General features: G+C 39.5%; 1 protein-coding gene across 2 annotated transcripts in view; it reads left to right on the forward strand.

The window, feature by feature from the left end:
- The first annotated feature begins 5,251 nt into the window (after window positions 1–5,251).
- Window positions 5,252–16,590, forward strand: part of CLYBL (citrate lyase beta like) — a 128,767-nt gene continuing 117,428 nt past the window's right edge. For both annotated transcript variants that reach the window (XM_018071518.2, XM_018071519.2), the window contains exon 1: window positions 5,252–5,278. In XM_018071518.2, the coding sequence (XP_017927007.1) occupies window positions 5,271–5,278 (8 nt within the window). In that variant the 5' untranslated portion in view covers window positions 5,252–5,270. The remainder of the gene's footprint in view (window positions 5,279–16,590) is intronic.

Genomic DNA, 16,590 nt, shown 5'->3' on the forward strand with positions numbered 1-16,590 from the left:
AAAAAGACTTTTATCGAAGCATCTGATTTTAATTTGACATGAATTTTGTTTCGAGGTCCCTGAAAAAAATTAAAACATATTCCCTTCAATGAGTTGAGCTTCAATTTCAGCATTTTACAATGTAAGATTACTTGACATTATTTAATTGGACATGAGGGTGTAATACAGGAATTTCCGTTATGTGATGGATTAATTGTTTTCCTAATACTTTAAAGGCTGAGATCCAAACATTTTTCCATTCTATTGCAAAATTAACTGCAATAAATCTGTCAGACCCAATTATTCATTTAAAACATTCCACACTGATTAAATCTGCACATTTGCCTGCGTGCAAGCGCGAGCGAGGGAGAGGAGGTGTGCACGGAGGGGGGAGTCCAGGTTTATTCCCTCTCCTTCTCAAAACGGCAGTGGTGTTAGAAACGAGTCCTTGAAATTTAACCTGGAAAATGTGAATAGCTCAATAGTCTAACGAGAGGGTGAAGAATATGTGGACACATGTCCCTGAGCCTCCCTGCCATCCTTCCTCCTCGGTACCAGGTCCGAACACGCAGAAGCGTCACGTTTGGATGTTTGATGCTGTTTGAAAAGATCGTATTTTACTTCTAGTGGGGGTGGAGTTCTTGATTTTTTTTGTTTTGTTTTGTTTTTTCTTTAGTTTGTTGATGTTTTCAAAGTCTCTAAACAAAGTCAGATGTGTTAACAGTCTTATTAACAATGTTAAAATGGAATTAACAGCTTGTGGATACCTCTGGAGTACAATAGAATGTCAGCCTACCCTGCCCCCTTATAAATCGCGTCCCGCTGTCTTTCTTTTGTTTCGTGCCCAATCAGCAAACTAAAGTTTTGTTGAGACAGAAGGGCAGTTCAAGTGTTCCTGCTTCGGCGGAGGGAGGAGCGGCGGTGGGGTTTCTCCCTGGCCCCGGCGAGGCCCCCATGTGAGCGAGCGACTGAGGAGGGACACGGAGCAACCCCCAAACCTGCAGGCAGGGCTTTGCTGACCCGCCTGCCTCCCTGACCTCTGCCGTCCTGTTTTGTCAGTTTAAAAGGCTTTGCCGAGGTTGTAGTTTACTTTTATGGGCCTTTCAGCGCGGCTACAAAAGCTTTTGTTTATTTTAGATGTAGCGTGGTTCAGATTTCTATTAATCTTCATATAATTTCGGTGGCTTTGCCGCTTCTGTAAAGGTTCGTCGCCGAAATGGTGCCGTGCCTGCTCTGAGGCAGCCAACATCGGCTGGGTAATCACAGCGAGTTCAAGGAATTTCAGAAATAATTTGTCTCTGAGAGTGGAAATTAGCACCAACACATGCTGTTGTTTAACTCGATTTCACCATAATTTGGGTTCAGCACTAAGGACCGACTTTTATTTTGCCTTTTACTCCCTTAAGTTTTACTTCTTGCATGCAAACTCTTCAGAAATGTCACCCAGCCAATTTCAGTGTTCAACGCAAAGCGAACATTTAATGAGATCTAATTTTTTTAACGTGGCTAGAATCATTTCGACTTAATTTGTATAGAAAATTTATGTAAAACAAGAGACATTCCCCATAAGGAAAATTCTTATGTGTTTTTCTTTATGGTAATTATATTTTTAATCCTTTCATCCAAGAATCTCCAAGTATTTACAATTTCTCCTAGAAGTGCAGAGCACTATCAGGCGGATGTGCACTTCAAGCCCTTTTACCACTCAAAAAACTGCAAGGCACAGACAGGTTGCAGTTCACCCAAGGGCTGCAAAACATTCTCACACCCAAAGTAGAAAATGGCATTCCTTTTTCGGGAGGACTCAGGCCCCGTGTGCTCCCGGCTGGCTCCACAGGCTGCCCCAGCATTGTCTGTCCCACCCAACTCTGGCTCCCTGGCCCCACAGCTGCCCTCTGGACAGGGATCCTGCCTGCTGGAGATGCAACTGCCCACTATGGCACCCAGGCAGTCTCTGTGTCCAAAGCCTGCTATCTGGAGCAATGGTTTTGTCTCTGGCAGCCCATTGGGCTGTGTCCTCTCTGAAATAATTTGGCCAGGCTAGGCTACACTCTTCCCTTGCTTTCCCCAGGCTTCCCAATGCTGGCTCCTGCTGTGTCCCCATGTGCATCCCACAGCCCAAATGCTTTGCTTTTGCTTTCCGTGGGGTTAGCAGAGGGATGCTTGTTGTCCAGTGTCAGAGCTGCAGCTGGACTGCCTGGCCTTTCTTTCCTCTGTCCCCTCTGATGTGTGTTCACCCCCTCAAACCCCAGACTAAATCCCTGCTGCCTTCCCTTCCCTTCTCTTCCCTTCCCTTCAGTTTACACAGCTGTTCTGTAAAGGGAGGAGATGATACCAAATGCAATGCAAATGGATCAGTAGCCCATGGGCCATATGACTCCACTCTGATCGGCATCAAGCATAGCTTGCCCTCGCCACCACAACACAATCTGAAAATGTTTACCCTTTCTGTGGACCATGTTCCCAAGAAGGTGTGTAGTGATGAGATTGAGTTCATTATTTTCTTACCTAGCTGGTACAAAAACTCTCTCGCAGGGAAACTTGTACCAGCTTTCCACATATAAACCCCAATATATGGTCTTAATAGTGAAAGAACCAGGATGATAAAGACTAAATTATAGAGAAATAAAATGTATGTTATTTATAGTATAGCTTACTTTACCATATTGTAAAAATATTAAATATTTTCTTTCAGCTTATTTGAAATGCTCTGTGCCTATTTTTGCACTCTAAGGGTTTTACAACACTTCAAAATTCTACAGATAAAAAGACATATTTTCATTTTATTTTAAGGCTGATGAAACTGATAAAACAAAGAAAAATTTGTAAGCATGTGCTGGTTTATTTGTAGAGAAAAAATAGATGCCCATTTTTGGGATGTGTATTCATTTTTATGCAGCATCTGCTGAGGGAACAAAAACATCTTTTGTCTGTCTACTAGAAAATTCATAAATAGTGTTTATTGAGAAAATATTTGTTGCTGATTGAAACTGTGCACTACAATAACTATGACAGTACTTTGCATTTGTTGTCATCTTCCAAAAACAGGGATTCTCAAAGGGTCTCAGATAAGCAGTCCTTCCGGGAAGGATGCATAGGAATGTCAAGGTGAGCTGTGCTGGTCACCCGCTAGCCATCAGCCATCCCCATCACCTGGGGCATAGCCCTCCCATTAATCACTGTGCTTCTGTTATTATGGCTGTAAATGTCATTTATTTCAGTAGCAGATCAACAGCAATGGAGGAGTGCAGAGTAGCAGGGCAGTCCTTGCCAGCTCACCTTTACAGGGCCCCAGAGCCCAACCATCGGAGGTGCTGAGACCTTCCCGTGGAGCAGCTTCAATGGAGCAGCAGCTGCTCCCTGCTACTTCCCAGCATCAGGCCCTGGCATCATTTTGTTGTACAGAAGCTTGCTCTTGTGTGTGATTTTTCCAGATTCCTTCATTTCTGTGGTTATGCAGAGATCATCTTTCTGTTAGACATCTCCTGAGAGAAGATTTAAGAATAATCACATTTCCTCCTTTTTATTTCTATTCTTTGTAATGTGTAGCGAATTCCTATCGAAGATTTTATGGAAAATCTGCAACAGTTTTGTATATAGAGCTGTATGGAAACTCCTCATATTTATCATAGTCTTAGTGAGTTCTCGGTGATGCCTGCAGGAGTTTGCAGGAGTTTTCTGAAAGGAGAGCCCCACAAACTACACAACAAATTTTAAAAAAAAGGAAATAATAAACAAACTTAATGCCATTGATTTAAACCAGTTTTAAGTGACAGAATATATTACCTATTTGCTCACCCATTTGGGTCCAAATAACTCTCATTTGTTCGGCAGAGAACAGGGCCAAAGCAGCGTTACACTATTAATGAAAAATGTACCCACATATTCAATATTGCAAATGCAAAGAGATCTATTGAAGGTAAAATCTGAAAAAAAATCTTTCCAGGATTAAGCCTTCATACGAATGTCTCTATTTGAAAGAAGCTGTAATATTATACAGTATAATGATATCTGTTATTTAAGTCTAAAAATACTAAATAGTACTTTTTGGACATATTTCCTTCTGATTCATCTGAGGAGTTTCTTCAAGCTCCTGGAGGTTGGCAGAATGAGAAGGAGGATTCAGTTTTAGTGAAAAGTGGCTGTGCAAGAGAGGTGGTGGTCACTTGTTGGCTGGAGAAGAGGTTGAGGCATAGTCAAACCCCTTGGAGAAGCCTCTTCCCCAAGACCTCAGAAAAGTCCCACAGATGTCTGTGGCAATATGTCCTTTGCCCTTATCTGCAGGAAAAGTGAGCCTTGGCTTTGGAGCAGGAGAAGAGAGTGTGGCTTCAATGGGTGCCAATTTTGTGGTTTCTCTTCCTTTGGGTGAGCTACATATGAGTTGAGATAATGTGAGGGGTCAGGGTACATGCCAAGGGCAGAAGCTGCCAAGGATGGAGAGTCCCATCTTTCCTGCAAAGCAAAAAGAGGCTCCTTGACACAGAAAGCACTGTCCTGAGGGCTGGGGCACAAAGGTGCTTGAGAACCAGACATTGTCCATTCAGTCAGCCTAATGCTCATTCAGGTGGAGAGAGGCACTTGGACCGGACTCCTGGGAACTACACCAGAGTATTCCTGGGGTTCACCTCTGTGCTTAACCCCCACCTGGCTAAGCTTTTCTGAGGCAAATAGTTGTGTTCATATTCTGTGTTCATCTGTCTTGAATGATTTATTTATTTCCCTTTCCCATGCCAGGCAAGTTTTATTGAAGAAATCCTGCAGGTTAACTAGTTGCAGGTGACTTTAGTTTGTGTGGCTTCTGCCCTTGCAGCGAGGTGGCCAGAGGGAGGTCTCTTGGGAACCGAGGAGGCTGCATTTCATCCACAGGCAGAGCTGGCATGGGGTGGGTGCAAGTGAGCAGTGCCTTGGGGAAGGAGCTAAGAGAGTTTGTGGGTGCCAGAAAGGAATTTTGAATTCCCCAAATCAATGGAAGAGTCTTATCACGCTGATTCTTTACTAGCATTATATTTTTATGAAAACATACTTTTAGTAGGAAATGCTGTCTCAACTCAAAATGTGTCATCTATATAGGTATACCTGTATAGAGATTTTTCCGTAGAGTTATAATACATTAAAAATATATGTAAAAGGCATAAGACACATTTTGAAGATGTAATACGTTTAATTTTTTATTCTTTCCTATTGCAAGTTGATTTTTAAATAGGGAAACTTGGGAAAACCTTGTAAATGAGGCTGCCGGTTTATTTATTTATTTGTTTCGTTTCAGCTGAGACAGATGGGATTCTCGGATCATGCACTGGTAAGCCTTCCTTTGGAATTCGCGCCACTGTGGCCACAGAGCCCAGATGGTGCTTAAATCTGTCATTTTTTAACAACCCGACTTTCTTAATTTTATATCCAAACACATTGAGCATTCAGAGTGATTAATTACTGTCCAGATATGTCTGTGCTGCAGCAATTTACTCGTGTGTGCCAAAGATCATTTTGTTTTGGAGTAGGTAGTTTGGTGAGGGCTGAGTGGGTGGCAAGAGACTCACCAGAAAATACTTTATGTTGGAGGTAGTAGCAGCATGGGGCTCCTTGTATCGCCTTCCCACAGCAGTGGCTGAGCAAAAAGTTTCAGTAAGTAAAACAGAATTTTGGTGCACATGGACTTTTTACAGTTTCCACGGGGAGTTTTCGCTATTGCATATAAGCTTCATTTTCACCAAATCTTCCATTTCACATCAAAAAAGAGGTTTTTGATGCATGACAAGTACCAACGTTATCCTTTCAGGATTTTATATCCAGACACCAGTGGCATGGCCAAGATTATAATGGCCAGGTATTTGGTAAGAGAAAGCAGAAGGGTTTTTGTCAAGAAGCAGAGCTTGCTCCCAGAGGTTTCAAGAACTAAATTAATAGATTACTGTAATTCTTCGTAATCAGATGTTTCTCTGAGTCTTCTCCTCAATTTTGGGAGTTTTTTTAAGTGGCCATTTTTCTGGAGGAGTTTAAATATTATTTGCAAGTCCGACACTTGCATTAATTTTCATGCTTGCGGCAGGCTGCCATCAGTTCCTCAGTTTTGGAAATGAGGGAAGGGCTGATGCTGCATAGTTCATGCAGCTCTAACTCTAGCTTCACAGTGGACATGAATATAGTCCATCAAAATCCTTGAACTGCTGCTGCTGTTCCTTTGACCAAGAACCATCAGACAACCACCTGAAGATTATTCTTGGATGTTACTGCATATTGTTTATTTGGTTACTTAGATTTGATGCAGGTGGAAGTGTGGCTTTCAAAAACCAAGAGAAGTGGGAGCTTCCTCCAACCAAGAGTCAACCAGGGTCTCTAGGACTTCCATCCCCTCTGTGAAGGAATTGTATTGCTCGTGGTATGTTTAACACCAGCAATGCAAATGTCTAACTCTTTTCATTACTGGGGGACACCGGGCAGAGTCAGGCTGTGTCACACCTTCTTCATACAGTCTTTATACCTTGTACAGTCTTAACTGTTAGCACCACTGTTTCATGTTTTACCCACTATGCACACCACTGCTGAGGACCAGTTCATGCTCAAGAACAATTTGCACTAAGGAGTAGAAGTTTAGCAGTGATAAATCTGGGTTCTTCTTAAAAACCTAGAGAAGGGACTATTCCTCACCATATGAGCACACTTTAGAAGGAGTCTGAATGTTCCCATTTTTGAATGTACTGTTATTTAACACTCTGCTGTAGAAGGGTTTTGTTCCGTGAGTGCTACATCTTCATGTAGACATTTCCCTTGTTAAACTTCAGTAGAATTGTTACCATTAGTAATTACTGACTGGTAGTCACTATTGCAAAATTGATAATATTAAATGTACAGGATTTTTAAAAACTAATCTACAGGATTTTTTTTAAAAAACCTTTTGAGCAGGGAGGCACCGAAGCCCAGTGCTGTATCCCAGCATTGCTTCTAGAGCAGTGAACGTTACCTCTTTCACATCCAAATTTTCCTCCCATCTTCTAACACAGTCTAGGAGGTCTTAGAGTAATTATATGAAGTTGCAGCAATGCTTTGATGTTTGTTTGTGCTTTATGATTTAATAAGGCAGTAGAAGACTGAGAGAGCTCTGGTTTTTAGAAGGAGAGATTAATTTCTTTCTGGGGAGGGAGTTTGAGTTACTGTGTGTTTCTTCACTCTTTTAGTGGCGATATTGGTATCTAGGATGACATTTTTCAGACAGGCTAAGAGTTAGAAAGGAGTTTTTCTGTCCTTTCTGATTTGTACTTTACTGTATACTAAGAGCTCCTTACAATGTCACCTTATATAGCATTGAATGTTCAGTTAATTTTAATGTAAGTTATGAATCTGAAGTTTATATAAAAAGGACTGATAAACCCTTAACCTGTGTACCAGTATAAAAAAACCTAACTGCTCTGCATTGCTAGTGTTAGATTAGAAGAAGCCTGGTTAGTATTTATTTTCTTTTTTTTCCTTTGATAAATAATTCATCTTGGTAGAAACTCTATAAGCTGTTCATAAAATCAAACTAATCAAATCAAATAAAATTGAATAATAAAATCTTAAGCTTTCATTAAAATGGATCCTGGTGGTGTGGTGGGAATTCATTCCTTCACTAAGGAGGTTCAGTTCTCTCCTCACCTTGTTCCTGGGTATCATAATAGCTTTGGTAGCCCATTTAGTGCCTTTACTAAGCATCAGCACTTTCTAGGTGCCCCTAAAATGTAATAATTGTACTTTCTTAGACAATGAAAGTGATAGTTTGGTGGCTTTTTTCACTGCCTTTATTAAATACCAATAAAGGCAGATTTACATCTGTAGCTCCAACTCTATGTTGTCTTTCCTGTATAAAGAAAATGGCCTAAATTCTGGTCCTGTTTTCCATTCACTTTATTTCCAGGGAGACATAGAAAATGATGGTACTATAGAAAAAGTGCTACTTGGTTTGCACTTTTCAAAATACTTCAGGGCAGTTTCACCCTTGCGGAAATTACTGCTGTTGCCACGTTAGTATTGCATGTTTGCCTTTGGAGCAGAGATTACTTGGAATATCTTTGCACCATCTTCCTTAAATCTTGTTAGCCACAGAAATACCTGGCACTTCTCACCACCTTCTGACACCTGACTGTGTCTTCTCCTTGGAGTGTGCTCCTTAGGAAATCCAGGGGTTTGATTTGACTACTCAAAATATAGAAATGAGTAAAAGTTAAACTAGGTTATCTGATCAAAATACCAAAACACACTCAAAAGGATGAAACTCCCAAGATCTTGGTTCTTATTCACCTTTAAAAACCAGTGTACTTCATAGACGCATAGAATCACAAAATGGTTTGTGTTGGAAGGGACCTTAGTTCTAACCCCTGCCGTGGGCAGGAACACCTTCCACTAGAACAAGTTGCTCAAAACCCCATCTAACCTGGCCTTGAACACTTCCAGGGATGGGGCATCCACAGCCTCTTTGGGCAACCTGTCCCAGTACCTCACCACTCTCACAGTAAAGAATCGTCAGATTCATCCGATTTCAAATCTATATTCCTAGTAAAATATATGTTTTTAGGCTATCTGGCCATTTTCACCGGCTGTCCTCTATCAGGGCAGGATAAAAAATTTAATGGAAAAAACTGCAAAACAATTCCTTTTTTCTGGAATATACTTTTGTCATGGACTCAAAGCATGATGAGTTTGGTACCCACCCTTCCTAGGACTCCTCTCTCCTTTCTGCAGGAGCACTTCTTCCTAACACCCCAAATGCTGGACTCTCCAGGATGCTGCTCTAATCACACAAAAAAAAGCCGTCTTTCACAACTGAATCTTTTTAACCTTTTCCTAATGAGTTCCCAAGTGCTTTTTGGCCATAGATATTAAAGCTTGTGTGTTTGCGATTTCCCTGGCAAGCTGCCGTTCGTAAAAAGGATATAGTGTTTTCTTGGTCCTTTGCCCAAAGTAATTTTGCAAGGAACTGTAAGTGCATTTAGTACATGTCATTCATTGGAGAGAAGTCATTGTAATTGCATTTGATCACAATCAGTTTATGGCTCTTTTATCATGTTTTCATGCTGCATATCTACTCAAACATTATAGCAAAACTTAATGGCTACTGTTTTACTTCTGCATAAAACATTTTATGGCCTTTTTGTGCAGCAGACATTAGGTTTCAATCACCGTTGCCCCATAGAGAGAGAAAAAAGTTGGATGAAGAACTATCAAAAGTCCTTAACTACATAAAATTTTATTTCAGGTCAACTTCCCATAAAAGATATTAAATGTATTTTGTGGTTTATTCTGCACGTTAACAATTCTAGAGGAGCTGCAATATTTGGGGGAAAGCAGTATGAAAGGGGGAAGTTAATTCACAGAAGATGTTTTACATTTGGGGTAGTTTTCCTTTGTAAAAGGATGGATTTGAATGTGGAAGGGGTGGCTGGAGAGTGCTGCCGACATATTTGAAGCAGCTTTAAAAGCTCACTGTTGCCTCCACAAAATTCAGATTTCTGACCTTCTGCTCAGCCTTTTTAATCATTGCTTTAAATTTTTGATGTTCCATTCATAAAACCTAGCACAATTCATGTGCCTTAAATTATATATTTTGCTGCCTGAGCGCTGCCGAAGTTCCCAGCTGAAAAGTTTAATTAAAAGGGAAACTTTGACATGCTGCTGAGAAGATTAGTTCGCATTAGAGTGTTGAGATAAAAGAAAATTTACTTCTAATCTAATTAACACCAATTAAAAGATGTGAAAGAATTTGCATTGACCAATTGTTAATTATGCATCAATTTGCCTTTCCTGTGACAAAAAAAGCAAAATGTGACCTGTTTTGTTTTAGGATACCTATAGTGTGATGATATTGCCACAGTCATTTTTCATGTGAATTGGTTAAGATGGTAACACTTGCTTTGCATCAACCCAGTGCTTTGGTTTGTGTTCAAGACTTTAGCACAAGGTTATTTCAGCCTAATTGGTCTGTAACTTGACAACTCTACGTAGGGATGACGGAAACACAAACAAACCCTCCAGTTTTACAGAAACCATTGCTTGCATGTATATGCTTCTTCTCCTTAAATCTGTGTATGTAATAGCTTGGAGGCATTAGAGGGGCATGGTTGTCCATTTCAGAGTTTGTCTGTGTATTTACACATGCTTATATTTTTCTGATTCATGCTTTTTAGGCTATAGCTGGGATTATCTGGTAATAAATATGGGTTTATTCCACATGCCTTGGCAGTGGTTTTATGCAGGATGTAGTATTTTGGGAGAATTGGTGTGGCTAGTGAGCTTCTCAGTTTGCTTCTAGGTGGAAGGCTGAAGATATTTCATCAGTGTATGGTAGACACTGCATGCTTAAAATGTTCTTTATTGGTTTTATGTGCATTGGCTTTTTTTTCTAGTTTTGCTTTTCAGCTTTGGAATTTAAACATGAGATGTTTAGTTCAGTATGAAGAAAGGACCCAGGAAAGACTAGGGTCTAGAGAGTAAGTACTGTCAGAAGCAGCTGAGGGAGCTAGGGTTGTTTAGCCTGGAGAAAAGGAGGCTCAGGGGTGACTTTATCACTCTCTACAGCTACCCAAAAGGAGGTTGTAGCCAGGTGGGGGTTGGCCTCTTCTCCCAGGCAACCAGCAATAGGACGAGAGGAAATGGCCTCATGCTGCATCAGGGGAGATTCAAGTTGAACATCAGGAGAAAGTTCTTTGCAGAAAGAATTGTTAAACATTGGAATGGACTGCCCAGGGAGGTGGTGGAGTCACCATGCCTGGAGGTGCTCAGGAAATGACTGGACTTGGCACCACTTGGTGGTGATGAGTCAAAGACTGTACTCAATGATCTCAGAGGTCTTTTCCAAGCTAAGTGATTCTGTGTCATTTGGAGATTCTGTGACTGTGCTGTCTATGTTCTCTTAAGCACTTTTATTTTTATTGAGGTTATTATATTACTAGATGATTTTGTATATAAATACCATTTTTTTTGTAACACCACCAAATGAACAATTAGTTTATGATGTTGGTTGCTGCTTGTGCCTTCAAAAACATGAAGCGAAATTCAGTACAAGTTTCCTGAATTCATGTTTACTTCATCATCTTTCCTAGTGCTTTCACTCACTGTCTGTACAGCTGATAGTGTAGATACAGTTTGCCTTCAATGTGGCAAATCTAATGGGTTTATGAGGATGTCAAAGCTCTAAGCAGAAAGAAGGTTGTGTATTTCCAGTAACCCTCTACAAAGGAGAGGAGGTGCATGCTGAGGTCTGAAAGAGCAGTTATGTCAACCCCACTTTAGGCAAGAAATATGGAAATGGAGTTTTATGGCCACATTGTAAATTATGGGGACAAAAGAGAACAGAGAACATATGAAAGGGAATAAAAATATTTGTGTTATAGTATTGCTTGCAATCAAATAGTATAGAGTTGCAACAATGTCTTAATTAAGAATTGCCCTGAATTTGATCACCATATTCAAAAACATAAGTAACTCTTTACCACTGTAAACATGTATCAAGTAGCTCTTCTGTATGTCTTCGTGTTATACCTTGCTGAGCTCTTCTTTATGCTTTATATTGCCTTTTGTGAAAAGCATCACAAAGGTTCTTTCTAAAGAAAACAAACCAGGAGCTAGAACATTAAGAGTATATTATATATTTGACCAATCACTTTTATAAAGTCTGATGCAAGTCTTTAATCTGAGATCCTTGGAGAATGCTTTAGTTTTTAATATTTCTATGACCTTCTCCAGGGGACTGAAAAATTACTTTGAAGTATCAAAGTGGTGCATGGAGTTTTAGCTGTGTGATTCCCATTAAAGTCAGTAGGAGCCAGGTAGCTAAAACTCAACACAACTATGAAAACACACTCCTTGTGCAGTGTTAAGTAGTTAAGCAATTCTGTGACATGGCAGTGACATTTTACTGCATTTGCTGGCTTTATAGGTCCACTCAAGGCTTGTATTTTTACTGGAGTTTTACTGTTCAGTGAAAATAGTAAAGAATTATTCAAAAGCAGGTGTAGGCTATTCTACTAAAAGGCACAGCTGTTGGGAAAAGCTGGAAAATTACCTATATTTTTAATGTGAAATGGCAACATCTGTTTTGCAAACTCTGAGCTCATCACTTGCAGACTGGCCATACTGTAAGCATTTGTTTGAGGTGCCTGGAACTATTTTGCGTACTCTCAGCCCAGGACCAAAATCAGCCCTTGGTAACCCATGGTGCTGGCAGGTGATTGGTAATTCTCAGCTCAGCCATGCTCCTGTCAATAAGAAAGATGAACCAGTGCTTCCCAGAGGTACTGACAGGCAAAGCAACCATCCAGAAGAGAAGCCTGATCTAATTAATACAGTTTCTTTTTGAAATATCTCTACATTTGTCTACATGTGTCTATGAAGTTTGATTTACACCGATGTGAGGCAAGAAATCAGCTGTTCTGTTCAGCTTGCCTAAAATCAGAAAGGAGGATTTAAAGCTTCCAAACTTTGCATTTCACAGCAATGTTCAGTAGCCATCTGGACAGCCTTCTACTGACATTCCTACCTAGGCCTGCCACGCCCTCACAAGCAAGGACCAGAGCTGTCTCCCAGTGCTGCTGTCTGGTACGTGCTCCTCCCTACAGTAGCGGCTCACAGATGTAGCTTCTGAGAGGACTCCTCCAAGTTGCAAGAGATGAGTAGAATCCCCGATGAGGTGTATTGTCATATAAGGTTCTTGAGGAAGTGAACTTAAAGCTATCCTATCTGTTTCTTAGGCAGCACTGAAAAATCAAAATTATTTACTCCAGCGTATTGGGGCCTGAGTTCATCACCAATATGACACAGCCTACAATACTCAAAAGATAAATCTAGACATTAACATCTGACTACAGCTTCTTGATATGGCAAATGATATGCAGACATTTACCTTTTCACCAAAAAATTGTGAGATGCATATAATGCATCAGATTACCTGAATAATACCGCAACTTTTATGCAGCTGGGAAAGTATATTTATAGTGTCCAAGTTAAAGCATATCACATTTTGTAGCAACAAGTGCTTCGTCATTAATGGGGTCATTTCAGTTTTTCTCAAGCTGACTGAAAATTTTCCAGAATTAAGTAACATAGAAAGATAGCGGGTAGTGTCCACAGACTAATATGTCCTTAATTCCCAAATTTTTGTTATGTGAGTCTCAGCACAGTTTACCAGGATCTCCCCTAGTACTAAACAGGGATTTCAGTGGTAAAAGTAGTGTTAATTCATCTTTCATATGGGCATATAGCTCCCAGAAGCTACAGGCTTCAGGATATAAAATGACAAAGCAGAAACTGCAGAGATAAAAAATCCGTATCAAAGAGGAGTTCTGCAGCCCTTCTGTTTTGAAACAGGGCGCTGCATTTGGAAGTCATAGTGTTGACTTCCTTGGGTCCATCATTTATATGACATAGATGTTCTGAGCTTCCTTGGGTTCTTTCTAAATACCATTTTCAAACCCTTTGAGAAGACCATGGTGATGGTCTGACCTATACTATAAGATGCAGGCACAAGGCCAACCACTTGCTCAGTTTTCCTCCTCTGGTACCCCATGCATGTTTATACTGAACTGTTGGGAAATGTATAGTGATATTTATTGCTACATGACAATAGCGAGTAACTCTTCTCATATGGTTAATGTAAAATTTTGTTTCTGAAATTTTTTAACAACACAGTGCATGAGTGTGCATCTGTATTTGCATATTCAGTTCAATTACTAAAAAAATCTTGCCTTTGACTTGCAAAACATAGCAAACATTTGAAAAACAGAAGAAATAATAGTATCATTACGTTAGTTTTATTAGACTTTTCAGGCCTACAGATGTAAATAGAATATGATTTTGTTTAATAGATTATTATTTTATTATTAATTTCTCTTTAATTGAGAAATTTTTTGTAGTATGCAGGGACTGAATTGAATTTTCATTACGTACCTAGTCAGGGACCAGTCCAAATAATTCTTTAAGCAGTTTAGAAAAAAAAAAATGCTCATTGAAGACTTGTTAAGTCGTGTGAGAATATGCATTAAATGCTTATCTCTCCTGTGGGTATGTAGGTATCAGCTACTTGGTTTACTGTGTGAGGTTTAATGCTTTTCTTCTAATTTCTAATGAACTTTACCACCAGACTACTTGATCATGACTAAGCCTATGAACAATGCAAATGGAATTGCCCCCTGATGGTGAGGAATGGGGCCCAGATGGCCCTTAAAAGGTGATAATTAGGAAATATAGCATATCTGAGTAGCTAGAAAGAGAGAAATTTGTTGAAGACAGTCAATCTGTTTGAAGCAATGGTCTTTCCCTTAATTATATAGATTTTCATTTAAGGCTGCTTTCAAGTAAATTTTCCCAGAAAATTTTATTTGCAACTGGAAACTAGAAACCACTGATTCTGCTTCTCTCTGTTTCAAATTCTCTGTGGAAACTTTTCGTGTCATATTGTCTTCAAAATATGAGTGACAGGCTGGCTGTATATATTGTCACAGTATTTTGGGTTGTAGGTATCCTTCTGCTGCAAAATGGCAGCAAAATGAGAAGCACGAGAGATATAGATATTAGTACATTGTAAAACATATGTATTACCAGAATTCAACTGTAAATTCTGCTGGATGAGGATTTGCTTGCTTCTAGAAAGATTTGCCACTGTTCTGAGCATTTCTTTGCCTTTTGGGGGTTTCATGAAAGCTCAGATTTTTATTTCTCTATTTAATTTTATAACTTTATTAAAACACTGTAATTTGGAAATATATTGTTTCTTTATATTATAGATCAGATGGTAATGAAATAGTACACAGGTCATTGAAGGCTTTCCAGTGTAGCTCTCCCTTTACAGCTGCCTTATGAAATGAGGTTTTATGTTGATTACATTTGCTGTGTTGTGAGAAAATTGCCAGTGGGGAAAGGACATCCTTCTGGGAGGATGTTACAGGGGGAAGAGACAAGTTACTGGTAAATCCACTACTATTAATTTTGTAAATTTAGTAAACTGTGTCCCTGAGAGTAATGTGACTCAAGCAGATATCAGAGTTTCAGACAACAGGTAGATAGATGTAAAAGGAGAGCCATATCACAGATATTAGTTTTTTGAATATGAAATTTTGACTTGAATTCAAGTGTTGAACACAAGCCTGTGACAGGTATTTAGCAGTAAAATCTGTTGTGATGGCCTGCTTGCCTTAAGCTTACATCATGATTCACCCCATCAGAAATAATTCTCCAAAACACAGGTTTGAAGCCTTGCAGACTGTGTTTTATCACTGTAAAAGAGGATAGACTTGCTGACAAATTAGGGAAGGTCCTCCAGGAGGACTTTTTGTCCCATAAAATATTTAATTTTTTCTCATATTCTGTCTTTTAGGAGACAGTACAATGTTCTTATCCTGTCACATTGAAATGGAAATATAGGGCTCAGCAGCCACTGTATTGCCTGGGCCCAAAAGTGCTCTGATTGTCATTGTCTGTGTTAGCCTCCACCTTATGTTATGTATTGTCCTCAGTTCTAAATGCATTTTCCTCAACTTCTCCTTGGCTGAATTGGGATCATTAAAAGGTCAAGTTTCCAGATCTTTAAATATCAATGCGTTACTGGTTTCTCTTTTGCTTGACCATCCTCTTCTTGCTAGGAACTAAAATCTAGTGCTAAAGGAAAGTCAGCCTGCTGAGAGGGAAGCTACAGGAAAATGTTTTTTCCATAATGTCTTTTGATTTTTTTTCTTCCAAGTCTAAGGTACTCTAGTGAATAGGATGATATCTATTCAGCTGTTGCTTCTATGTCTAGAAGTCTTATTGCAGAAAGTAAAAATATTTTCAGGACTTTGAATACACTTATCTTGTTTGATGATGCAGCTAATATTAATGCTAGTACTAATAGGATGTGTAATTAAAAAGTAGTCTCTTTTTTGTCGGTTTGCTATAGGTTGATCTGACACTGTTGTAATATATCTGTAAATTGCTCCTCAGGCAGATAGTGGTTTGTCCAATTTTTTTTTTTTTAGTTAAGAGTTTTTTTAGTTAAGAGTTTTGAAGCATGAAAGCAGTTTATGAAATTCTCACATTTTTAGGAGAGTTTTAAAACTATTAGCTATTACATAGAAAAAAAATCTAAATTGTTAAGAATAGCTCTGACTGACAGTATTTAAATCCAAATCAGTATAACTTTAGGAGACGTGTGACTACTGAAGTGCCAAAAAAATACCAGCTGTAAGTGTGTGTGTGGGCGGAAATAGTAAATAAACTCAGCAGATTTTGTCCTCCCCACCTCACATATCAGAGCATACTGTAAATAAAAACGTAACTTCAGCAAGGCCTGTGGGATTCACCATGTGCCTGATTCAGGAGTGATCCAGACACAGACCCCACCAATCAGCATCCATGTCTACAGCCAGATCCAGCGTGCAAGTGAGAGCAGTCACGATTAGAATTGTCTGTGGCCCTTGCATAATTTAGATGATTTTCTGAGTATTGGAATAGCACTGCATATTTGGATAAAAGTAGTTTAGCACACACACAAAAGAGGATGTTGTTCTTCTCAATTGTGAGTTTTCCACGTGCTCAGCTTTACACACATCTGAAGCAACTAGCACGTCCAAATGGATGGAGTTAAAGGTGTGTAAAGAGAAAGCAAAGGAGACA

This window comes from Manacus vitellinus, unplaced genomic scaffold (assembly GCF_001715985.3).
Source record: "Manacus vitellinus isolate BGI_N305 unplaced genomic scaffold, ASM171598v3 scaffold_2_pilon, whole genome shotgun sequence".
NCBI classification, from domain to species: Eukaryota; Metazoa; Chordata; class Aves; order Passeriformes; family Pipridae; genus Manacus; species Manacus vitellinus.